At 25.4% G+C, this 12,443-nt stretch overlaps 1 protein-coding gene across 1 annotated transcript in view; it reads left to right on the top strand.

Moving 5' to 3' along the window:
- LOC100202677 (inositol polyphosphate-4-phosphatase type I A) overlaps positions 1–12,443 on the top strand; it is an 80,194-nt gene that overhangs the window by 37,691 nt on the left and 30,060 nt on the right. Inside the window, exons 21-24 of the mRNA XM_065813136.1 lie at positions 9,263–9,384; positions 9,469–9,616; positions 9,766–9,815; positions 9,920–9,974. Coding sequence (XP_065669208.1) covers positions 9,263–9,384; positions 9,469–9,616; positions 9,766–9,815; positions 9,920–9,974 — 375 coding nt within the window. The remainder of the gene's footprint in view (positions 1–9,262; positions 9,385–9,468; positions 9,617–9,765; positions 9,816–9,919; positions 9,975–12,443) is intronic.

Below are 12,443 nucleotides of genomic sequence, written 5' to 3'. Positions count from 1 at the left end.
TACAAACAAACAAAAAATTCAATTCAGTGGCACAATAAAATAAAAAAAGAGTAAAGAAAAATGTTTTTTTTCGAAAGGTAAATACTTTTTGTTAGTTGTGTATACTTTTCTATAATCTTTTCCTTGTCTTTTTTGCAAAATAATAAAAAAAATAAAATAATTAGCTCCTTGACTGTAGTGGTCCCTCTAAGTAGGTAAACTTAGTTAAAAAATAGAATTAATAAATATAGTAATAAACTTCTTTCCTATATTGTTAAAAGTTGTGTCATAAATTTGCTAAATCATCACACATGGTCAGTAAAAGGCTGATGGAAGAATGAAATAAATAATGATAAAGGAGATTTAGTTTTCTAACAAAGCAAGCTTAGACAGTTGTCTAGATAAAAATAAAGGATAATAAAAAAACAACACTTTTTTTATAATAAATTAATGACAAATACGTAAGTAAAAGTAGACAAAACACATAAACAATATTGAATAAAACACAAAGTTATTTATAGATACTAATGAACAAAAATATAAAATAAATATTATTTACCAAATCAAAGCATATCTAATTAAAATCAACTGCAAAAACAACCTAAAATAATATGGGGTTTAAGAAAAGAAAAATCAATGTTTATGTATAAATGTAGATTGTGAAGTGTTACGTAATAAACTTCTCCTCAGAATCACATATATTTTCACCAGCTTTTTGAAAAGACTCAGCACCAATAACTATTTTATCTTTGTCAGATAAACATCATCACCACTTATGTTTAACCATGCAGTTTGCACCTGTTGCATACTGCAGTATGTAAGTAGGGCTTCACTAAAATTAGCCAAAAACTAACCACACCTAAAGTTAGTAATAGTAATAGTAATATATTTGAGCTGTGACCAATAAATCGGTGAGTGTACCAAGTACACTTAGACAGCTGTATCATTATTCAGTGTAGTTACATTATTTGAAATCCTTATGTCAAGTTTAGTCTTAAAAGAATTTACAGAAATAGCATTAACGACATCAGTAGGTAGTTGATTCCAATAAAATGGTGCTCTGTTTGTTAAAAAATAATGCCGAGACAAAAACTAGTTATTTTACAATTATATTTTATTTAATGACCTCTTGCTGATTGATAACTTCTTGGCAAAATTTCATTAATTAAATTTACTTTTTCAATTCCATTGAATAACTTATGCATTTGAATCAAGTCACCCCAAATCCGTCTTACAACTAAAGTAGTGAGACCATTTTATCTAATCTTTTCTCATAGCATATCTTTTTTAGTGGTTATATTATTCTTGTAGCATGGTGCTGTACCTTTTCTAAGAGATTAATTTCATTTTTAAGACATGGAGACCACACAGATACAGCAAATTTAATTAACGCTCTTACAAAAGTTGTATATATAATTTTTAGTAATTCACTATTTAAATTTAAAAATGTCATCAACATACCCAAAACTTTATTTACTTTACTTGCGCATAGAATTATTTGATTTTTCAATTTCAAGTCAGAGGTAAAAACTACACCAAGATCTTTTTTAGCGACAGTGGTACTTTAAGGTATATTTTGCATAAAATAAGTTCTTTTTTGGTTATTTTTACCAAAGTACATTATCAAACACTTCTCAAAATTAAACTTTAATAGCCATTTGTTGGACCAGTTAACAGCTTTATCTAGGTCATTTTGCAATAGGTTAACACTTGCTTCACAATTAACCTATGATAATACTTTTGCATCATCAACATACATTTTTGAAATATTAACAAAGTTCTCAGGCAAATCATTTATATAAATAATAAATAGTAAAGGACCAATAACCGAGCCCTGCCGCACACCACTATTATATCCTTCCAAGAAGAGACTATTTCTTTCATGACAACTCTTTGTCTTCTATTTTTAGAAATGCTTCAATCTATTTTAACAATGTACCAGAAATCCCATAACATTTAAGTTTTATCAGTAGTCTTTTATGAGGCACAGTTAGTGAATGGAGAATAATAAATGCAATAATTTTTTAATGTTATAAATAAAAAAATGGAAACAACATACCACTATAGAAAATTGTAAAAAATAGATAAAGAATGTGTCGCTCAAATTGAAACACAAAAACTAAACCACTAGTGCAAATAAAGCTAACAAAAAACCCTAAAAATTTAAAACACTAATGTAGGTAATTATAATAATAAAAACCTATAAAAAAGACAAAAATGCACTTAATTAGAAATCAAACAATACATTACAAAATCTTCAATAAGCCCTAACACTGTCATAAAAACAGAATTTGAACTTGAATTTATAGCAGGGTTTATTGAAGACTTTGTAGTGTTTTATAGATTTTCCAATTAAACATATTTTTCTATTTTTTGGCTTTGGGTTTATTTTCCTAATAGTATTAAATAGTGGTATGGTAAGTTATTTTTGTATATAGTAAGGGTTGCATCGATGCATCGGCCTGCTGATGTATAGATCATTTAGCCGATGCATCTACATCGGTCTTGGTAACCATTGACCAATGCCGATTGTTTTAAAAAATCAGTTTTTATATTTTTGTGTTTCTATATTGTATTTAAAAATATGATTATTTCATAAACAAAAATGCACGAGTAAACCTAAGTTATTATGTAAACATATCTGCAACCACTAAAACTTTAGATATTTTTTGAACCATTTTTATCAGGAGCTACCTGCATTTAGTATCTTTTTATAATATAGGAAAACAATTAAATGATTTATGGATTTAAACTACACAAAGAGATAACTTTAAAATCAAGAAAAGAAAATGTAATGTAAAATGTAAAAAAAAATTTCTGCCAGATGTTTTTCTTCTTGATATTTTTATTTTGCCAAATTTACAAATTACTTTGAATGTTTATTTTCATCTATATCAAAATAGTCTATTAGACTATTTTGATTTTTACTAAACTACTTTGATATATATATATATATATATATATATATATATATATATATATATATATATATATATATATATATATATAGATATAGATATAGATATAGATATAGATTGGGCATTACCATGATGATGGCTTGTTGATAGTACATAATTCTAACGGCCACAAAATGGAACAAATGCGAAAAATGCATAATCGAAAAGTTCAAAGATATAGGATTTCAAATAGATATAAAAACAAAACTTAGATCAGCAACTTCCTTGATGTTATTTTTAATTTAGCCCAAAACACTTATAAGCCTTTCAAAAAACCCAACGGTAATCTTCAATACATTTACACATCTTCTAATCACACACCACAAGTAAAACACTTGCCTACTTTAATATGCAATAGACTTTTGCAAAATTCCTCAAACGAAGTTGTATTTAACCAGTCTAAAAAATGAATATGAGCAAGCACTAAAAAATAGCGGATACAAAAACTACTCCCTTAAATATCAGATCAAACAAAGAACATCCCCAAAAAATCATAATGCAATATCATATGGTTCAACCCCCCATTTAACAAAAATATCTCTACAAATGTTTCTAAAATGTTTTTAAATTTACTAGAAAAAAACTTCTCTAAAACACACAAACTTCACAAAATCTTAAACAGAAACACCGTAAAGGTAAGCTACAAAATTTTTTTTCCAAGAATGGAAAATAATGACCCAAAATGCAATTGTCAAAATAAAACAAAATGCCCCCTGAATGGTATGTACAAATGTATAAACATTACATACAAATGCATCATCGCAGCTAAAAACCAACCCAACAGAGTTTATATTGGATTAACAGAAGGTGAATGGAAAACCAGATAAACCTATATTAACATGGTCTATTCTGAAGTCTGTATCCCCAACTCAAATATTTCCAAAACGTGCGTACTATATCTATATCAGAAATTTGCTATTATATCAGATCCAAAACCTGAGGAGCTGCCAAATAAAAGGACAGAAATTATATTAAAGTGCCGCCACAAAAACAAATTTTTATTAAAAAATTACAAAGCTCTATACAAACCTAACTAACAATAACTGTACTACTCTACTTCATATATCTCTAGGCTAACTAATAAACTACTTACACACACATCTATTGTAATATAATTCATAATATTATTTATATTTTTATATCAATTTTTAATTTTATATTTTTTTAATATATAAATAATGCATATTATCACATAAACAAATATTTTTAAACAACCATTAAAACATTTAACTATTTCACAACTATTAGCTAACTAAAAACAAATTAGTAATAACATTAATCTAACTACTAAACAATTTCTGTCCTGTAACGATCTAAAATATAATATAAACTATAATGTCCACTAAACTTATTGTAACAAAATTAAATTTTTACTACTTGTCTGAAGATTGTGGTAACACATGAAGCTCAGAGTTGCAATTTAAATTATATAATATTTTATTATAAGCATTACCATTTAGCTAACTCCTGTTACTGCAGGTAACAGTAACATATATACTATATAGCTCTAGTTTATCTATTGAGCACTCTTTTAATTATACATGATAAAATAAAGATATTTTCTTTATTCATATATATACACTTTTGTGTGTATATATATATATATATATATATATATATATATATATATATATATATATATATATATATATATATATATATATTCTTGGAAGTAAACTTGGAAATAAAATGAAATAAAAAATAAGTTAACAATGAGCAAAACATCTAAGCATTAAATAAATGTTAGCAAATAAGCAAGCATTAAAATCTATTTTAAAATTTTAATAATTTATAAATAGATAACACAGGTCAACAAAAAAATTTTTTTTTTCTGGTGCCAAGCAAACAATTTGTTTTTTGTATAGCATTTCTCATTTTGATTTCAAATATGCAACTCTTTTTTTACCATCAGGTCAAGTTGTAAAGATATTTAGGTTCAAATCTTAAGTATTTAGGGTAAAGTCCCTAATATTGTCAAAAAAAAAGTTATTCAAAAGTATGTCAACCTGGGTCTCAAAAGAAGCGTATTTTCATAGAGATTTTAAAAATGTTATTCATTTGTAATAAAAATAAGTATTTTGTGTATTTTTGGTGAATAACATTTTGTTGACTTTTTTTTAAGAGTCTTTAGCATTTTTTTACATAATTTTTTTGTCAATAAATTTTAAGGAAAAATATTTATGTTTTCTAAAATCTCTATGAAAATACGCTTCTTTTGAGACCCAGGTTGACATACTTTTGAATAACTTTTTTTTCGACAATATTAGGGACTTTACCCTAAATACTTAAGATTTGAACCTAAATATCTTTACAACTTGACCTGATGGTAAAAAAAGAGTTACATATTTGAAATCAAAATGAGAAATGCTATACAAAAAACAAAATGTTTGCTCGGCACCAGAAAAAAATTTTTTTTTTGTTGACCTGTGTAATTTACCTATTAGTAAAGAAGGAAAGAGTACAAAATTTAATTTATATAGTACCAATTAGCATCATCATCGGCTAAAAGTAGGCATCAGTGCAACTCTAATTATTAGATATTGCATGCGTATATATATATATATTGAATTTTAAATTTTTTTATTTTTCTGTTTAGTAAATAATACTTGTTTTATATTTTTGTTCATCACTATTTAGCGATGATTGATGGGTATCATTTTATATCTTGCTTAAGTTTTTATATTTTCTTTGTTTTTATCTTAGCTATGTTTTTAATGTAAGTTTTTAAATTTTTCTGTGAGCTTTGATTGCTTTTGATTACTTGTGCTAGACTGATTTAGTACAAATTTTCTATTTTCTTTTTTTTTTTCGATTTTCTAGCATTATGAAAAATATTGATTTATACTAATATATTACAAATAATCTGTAATAGTAATATGTTTATTTATATGTTTATGTTTAATTTTATGTCAAAAATAATGTTTTTATTATAAAAAAGAGGGTGCGTGGAAAAAAGCAAGTTACAATTGCAAGCATATAAAAATAAAATACACACTTCTCTAAACACACCCATTGCATGCTTTGCTTTGGGTGTGTTTAGAGAAGATATTGGACATTTGCAAATTCAAATTTGTGCTTCAGTTTTCGTTTCTCAGACAGATTTAGTTTGGTTTTCAGTTGCAAGGTAAATTTACAGTTGCACTGTTGTTCATGCTATAAATACAAAAAAAAAAAAAAAAAAATTTATAATAGATATTATCAAAATAATTAATTTCAAAAAAATTTAATTAGCAAAAATCAAACTACAAACTTTTTAAAATACTGACTCCTACAAATGTCACAGATATACCAATTTTTTAAATTATATACAAGAAATATAGAAGACCAACATGAAATAATTTAAAAAATAAAAAAAGGTTACAAAATACACAATTTACCGCATGTTTAATAATTTTTATTTTAAACAAATTGTTAAAAATAAAATTTTGATCAACCAGGAAAATTTTTGCTCAGGTTTGCCTGCCATGAAACTTTTTAAATTATTTCATGTTACATGCTTGTGAAAAATGATATGTTTTACTTAAAATGTTTTGGCTGCTATTATTTGCTTTTTTAACTTTTTTGAAATAATGTATTTTCTGGTTTCAACTAAAAAATTATGAAATACTTTAAAAAGAAATGGAATGAATTAGGTTGACAAAAATGGAGGTTTAGAAATTGTTACGTGAAATGCTTAAATAGGGAATTTATTGTAAATGAACCTCAGAAGCAAGATTGAAAACAAATTTTCAACAAGGTGCACCATCAAAATTATACAAAGATCACTCAATAAGGTCTAAGAAAAGAAGAGTGTCAGAAAAATTACCACTGTTCTTACTCTTAACAAGCATGATCAATAAAAAGATGCCAAAGTTCGAAAACATTTGATGGAAAATTATATAATTTGTAATAATAATATCATGCTCTAAAATGTACTCAGCAGAAGAAGCCCAAATCTTATACTGTAGAATGAGTAGGACTGACTCCCAAACTATTCATCTATGAACATAAGATAATGGTTGGATGTTATACCCTGCCTACAATTACAATTATGTTAAAGCTAAAAATAATTGCATTTCAGGTTCCGAAATTATTACCTCAAGCTACAGTACTTTTGTAATTTTTCAAAGAATAATGGGTCACACTGCAAACAGGATTGGAAAAATCATGAATAAATCCAAACTAATTTAGCCTTATAAACAAAGTCAGATTTAATGTTTTATAAACTGAAGACAGATTACCAGTTCCAGTTAAAAAATCTTTTGTTTTTGTGTGTACAGTACCTATGCAACTTTTAGTATAGGAAACTGATGTTGTTCTATGAACTAACCCCACAACATCCTCAACTCAATCTTGCTGCCCTTTTTAAATTGCAATATGTTAAAGATAATCAGCAAATTATTAAAGCAGAATATGATTTTCTTATGTCAGCTAAGCTCAACTCAACAACCATAGACTCAACTTAACAACCATAACTCATTTCAAGCCAAACACATGTTGGAATGTGCTATATTAATGGCAAATTTTTTCTTTTTCCATTAACAAATTCTTATCAAATTTGCATTATTTGTGGGTAAAATCCTAAAAAAAAAAAAAATTTTGAAATTGTTTGCAGTAGACAATCAGATGTGTATTTGGAACTGGGAATCCACACTCTTCATCTCTGGATTCGCTGTTTTCAATGTCTCTTACATATTGGACAGATAAGAAGACCAGGATATAATGATTCTGGTTTTTTTTTATGCAAACACAGCTGAAAAGAAATAATTGGTTGGACCTATAAATAAAGAAGTATAGAAAAAATTGAAAATACACTTGGACTTGTTATGTTACTTGTTACGGAAGCAGAGGCTCCGGTACATTCAATAATGAAAACTCAGCATAAAGGGCACTTAGAAACCATGAAACCTTTGCTGAAATACCTAAAGTTAATAAAGGTTCTGTTAAAAGATTCTACATTATCCTTTGTGTGTTGCCCTGTTAGCATCCAGTTGATCCAGATAAACTTTAAGAATATTACTAAGATAAGACATATGTATTACATTTTAAATGGTTTCATTGTCTGCTGGAGTTCATAAGGTAATTGTTAATTCACACGAGATCATAAGAGGCAAGCTGGTTCCAATTGCCTCTTACATGAAGAAACTCAGGAGAGCATAAACTAAGATGTCAAAAATTTTTGAGAACACTTACAATAAAATTTTCTTGGAAACTTACAAATGAGGATGTAATGAGAAGATATCACTCCTTCAAGCCTTCATCATTTGTATATGAGGTGAAGTAAAAAATGAAAAATACAATTACGTTGTATTTTTGTTCTTTAAAATACTATTTAACTCTTTCTGTCTAACTCAATGCTGCATTGATGATATATGTCCTAAATAGATTTACTTTATCAAGAGAAATTTGTAAAGCCCATATGCTTATACTTTATAAAAAAAGATATATAAAAACTGTTGTTTTGCGAGTTGTGCTGTTTATTTGTTTTTCTGTTGTGGCTTTTTATGATTTTCAAAATGTTGATCGAAAAGCTGTAACTAATCTTAGTGATTTTTCAAATTAGATAGTTAATCAAATTAAATAGTTTATGTAGTTGGTTCGAGGGCTTGCAATGGTTATCTATTATTTGCAAAAAAGTTTAGCCAACATTAGTGGAGACCCTTTTATTGTACAGCAGGTTAAACCAAATTATATTCTTTTTTCTTGTAGGGTTAGATGGCTTTTTTTTTGGGTTGTATTTTGAAGTTGAAGTTTTTAAAGCCTTTTATGTGCTTCTTTGTATTCTTTTTTGCCAAGTTGAATATTTTTACACCTGAAGAAGTTTTGGATTTTTGAGGTGGGTTGTTTGATTTAGTGTGAATATAGAAGAATTGATTGTTTTTTTTCATTAAATAAACAAACTAAAAATTAAATATATGATGTCAAGGGAATTAAATTCTATTAAACAATCCAAACCTAAGGAAATTCCATTCACTCATGAAAATGATTTTATGTAATAGTTTTATCTAACACAATTTTAATTGTATATAAATTTGTATTCAAAAGTAAAAAGTTAAAAGAGGGTTTAACAACAAGTTAAAAATAAAAATTTGTAATATAAAAAATATAAGTAGCCTTCTAAGACCCTATGAAATATATCTATAGATATGAATATCTATAGATAATATATCTATATCTATAGATATGAATATCTATAGATAAGGAGGCAACTTCAAAAATCATACAAAAAAAGTTTTAAATATTAAAAATTATATTAATTGATTTTAAAAGTTTTTTTTTTGAATTATTATATGTATATTTAAAATATTTAAGATACGTAAATCTTTTCTTCTTTATCTTTTTTTAAGATACCTTAAAAAAGTTAAAAGATGACATTACACGTCAATTAAATATTTTAAAGTCCATTGTTGAATCAAATAACGAAAATCAAGACCAATTCAAAAGTTGTCTTATTTTACTTGCTGCTAAGGTATTGGATTACTGTATATAATATGATAATCTATGCAAAACTTGTTTTTAATTAAAAAACAAACAACTAGAATTAATGTTTTAGATTGGTGAGCTACTTGGTTTAAATTCAACTTTATTTTTGCAAGAGTCTTTCAGTCATCTTTTAAAAGCAAGAACTTATGGACCAGAATTACGTGTCAAATCAATGACTATATCTAATAATATTGACGACCCATCATCAAGTGAAATTAGTAAATTTTCAGATTTGATTTTTTTTATTAAATTCATTTTTATTTAAAAATTGGTTTAATTTTTTTCAGTAAAATTTTTATTATGTGAAGAACATTAATATACAGGTGTTTTCATAATAATTTTTAGGATTACATTTTTTAATTTGTAGAATGGGAATGGTCTGGCACTGAATTTAAACCAGTAAATAAATTATTAAATGTAAGTTAAAAATATGTTTTATATTTTGTTATTAGGTAAAGTGCATTTTTGTGAATTCTACTTGTTATTCATTTCATTTTTGTGTTTTGTAAATTTATTTTTAGTCTGAAGATCAAGTTCTTGAAACATTAAAAAAATTTCAATCAGCTTTAAATTTGGGTATTTGAAAATTAGTAATTTTATATATAAATTTAATATTAAAATATACATTTTAAATAAATATTATTTTAAATTTTGTTTAAATATTAATTTTTATATCAGGTCAGGGTATTTGCTGTAACTGTCTCGACATAAGTTAGGCAGTGGAAAATGTTTTTTTGACAATTTGAAACTAAAGCTTTTTTTTTTTATCCATATAAGAAAAACTTATATGGATAAAAAAAAAAGCAGTATATATATATGTATGTACGCATATATATAGTAACAGACAAAACATGATTGACTAATTCAAATTAAAAACAAAACTTGATCGAAAACTGATAAAAAAAAGTAGTAAAACAAATGTTTGAATCATGATTCAAACATTTGTTTTCATGATTCAAATTCATTTCTTTTGTATTTTTTAAAATTTTCTAACAAATTTTTTATAAAAAACCAAAACCTTTTCAGACAAAACTAGTTAGACCAGTGTAGACCACTGTAGATCAATGGTAAAAACATATTTTTAGTGATGAAAAGAAGCTAGTCTGGAGACCAAAGAATTTCTGATATAATGTTAAATGTACTAATGTATATATATGTATATATATGTATGTATATATATGTATATATATGTATATATATGTATGTCAGGCCTTGTTACGAGATTTCGCTGCGTAGCGAAAACACGTAATGAATTTCTAAGTAACTCAACTCAGCAAATATATTTTGCATCGTTAGAAGTTATATTTGCGTCACTCGCGTCTTTTCAAGTACTGCATTGTAATTAAAGTTATTTTATTAACGCGTTAAAAATCATACAAACAGTTTGTTTTTTTCTCACTATAACAAAAGTTACAAATATAATCTAAGTTCTTATTTAAAAAATCATTTTTATTATTTTTTTCAAATATGAACTAAATTTTATTTTGAAAAAATTTTTGTTTTCATGAAACGTAAAATAATGTTTGTTTATTTTCTTATCATTTTACAGTTGGTTTTTGGTTATTTTATTAACTGTTAATAAATTTTTTCTTATTTAATTTGTGAACTCTTTTTAATAATGTTTTTAAATAATAAAGAGTTTTTTTTTGTTATTTATCAGTTACCGATAACATATTTGTGATCATAATTTATTTTCATAAATTAAACGAACGTCTTTACGTTAAAAAACTTTACGTTATTAAATTAACAATAAACAAAATATCTTATTAATAAAATATTTACATCAAAATAAATCGTGCATTTTTTAAACTATTATGACTAAAAATAAATTTTATATTTAAAAGGAATTTATATATTTAATTCCTTAAGATAAAACTTAAAACACTTAATTTTTTCCAACTAATTTTTAACAACAACAACAAAAAAAATGAAACAAGCTGTTTCTTTAACAAAAAATGTATTAGTTTACAATTGCGGTTAAATGCTTTTACTTATGACTTTATTTCTTCTGAATAAACGTCACGTTTATTCAGAATTATAATTTAAATATTCTAAAAGATGTAAGTTTTTGCATAGCGCAAAACTGCTGAACGCGTAGGCAAATCGCCTTTTCGCAAGCAAAATGCGAGCTGCGTAATGCTTCTTAACAAGGCCTGGTATGTATATATGTGTGTGTGAGTGTTTATATATATATATATATATATATATATATATATATATATATATATATATATATATATATATATATATATAAAAGAGTGATTCTAAAAACAACTTTTTTGAAATTGTCTGCTGCCACCCCCTAAATGTGTTCTATCTAATAAATAAGTACTAAATTTAAAAAACTTTTAAATAAAAAAATTTTTAGGGGTTGCTCAAGACCCTTAAACATCAGACGGGTCCCTAATATTTTGAAAAAAAAAGTTCTTCAAATGCATATCATGTTGGGTCTCAAAGGAAGTGAAATTTTATAAAAATTCTAAAAATAATAATCATTTTATATAAAGATTACTATTTTAAATTTTATGGCTTAAAAACTACCATTTTTTAACTGAAAATAAAAAAGTACATATTTTCATAGTCTTTTTAAATAAACTTTTTTAATTTGTGTTTCCATAAAATTTTTTTTACTATTTTCGAAATTTTTATAGAATTTCACTTCTTTTGAGACCCAGCATGATATGCTTTTGAAGAACTTTTTTTTTCAAAATATTAGGGACCCGTCTGATGTTTAAGGGTCTTGAGCCACCCCTATAATTTTTTATTTATTTAAAAGTTTTTTAAATTTAGTATTAATTTATTACATAGAACACATTTAGGGGGTGGCAGCAGACAATTTCAAAAAAATTAGGCACTCTTTCTATATATACTTTTTTTTTCTCTAATAAAAAAAGTTAAAAAAGATGAAATACTGATTTTTTTTTAATTTAACAAAGTTTTTCATTTTTTCTTTACACAAACACAAATTATTTCTATGCACTGTTTCAATGACAGCAGTGTGATTTCATTGTACTTATGTATTAACCATCCTCAATTTTTAACATC

The sequence above is a fragment of the Hydra vulgaris genome, chromosome 12 (genome assembly GCF_038396675.1).
Source record: "Hydra vulgaris chromosome 12, alternate assembly HydraT2T_AEP".
In the NCBI taxonomy this organism is placed as follows: domain Eukaryota; kingdom Metazoa; phylum Cnidaria; class Hydrozoa; order Anthoathecata; family Hydridae; genus Hydra; species Hydra vulgaris.
Note: the sequence above shows the minus strand (reverse complement) of the source record. Positions and strands in the feature narration are given on the sequence as shown.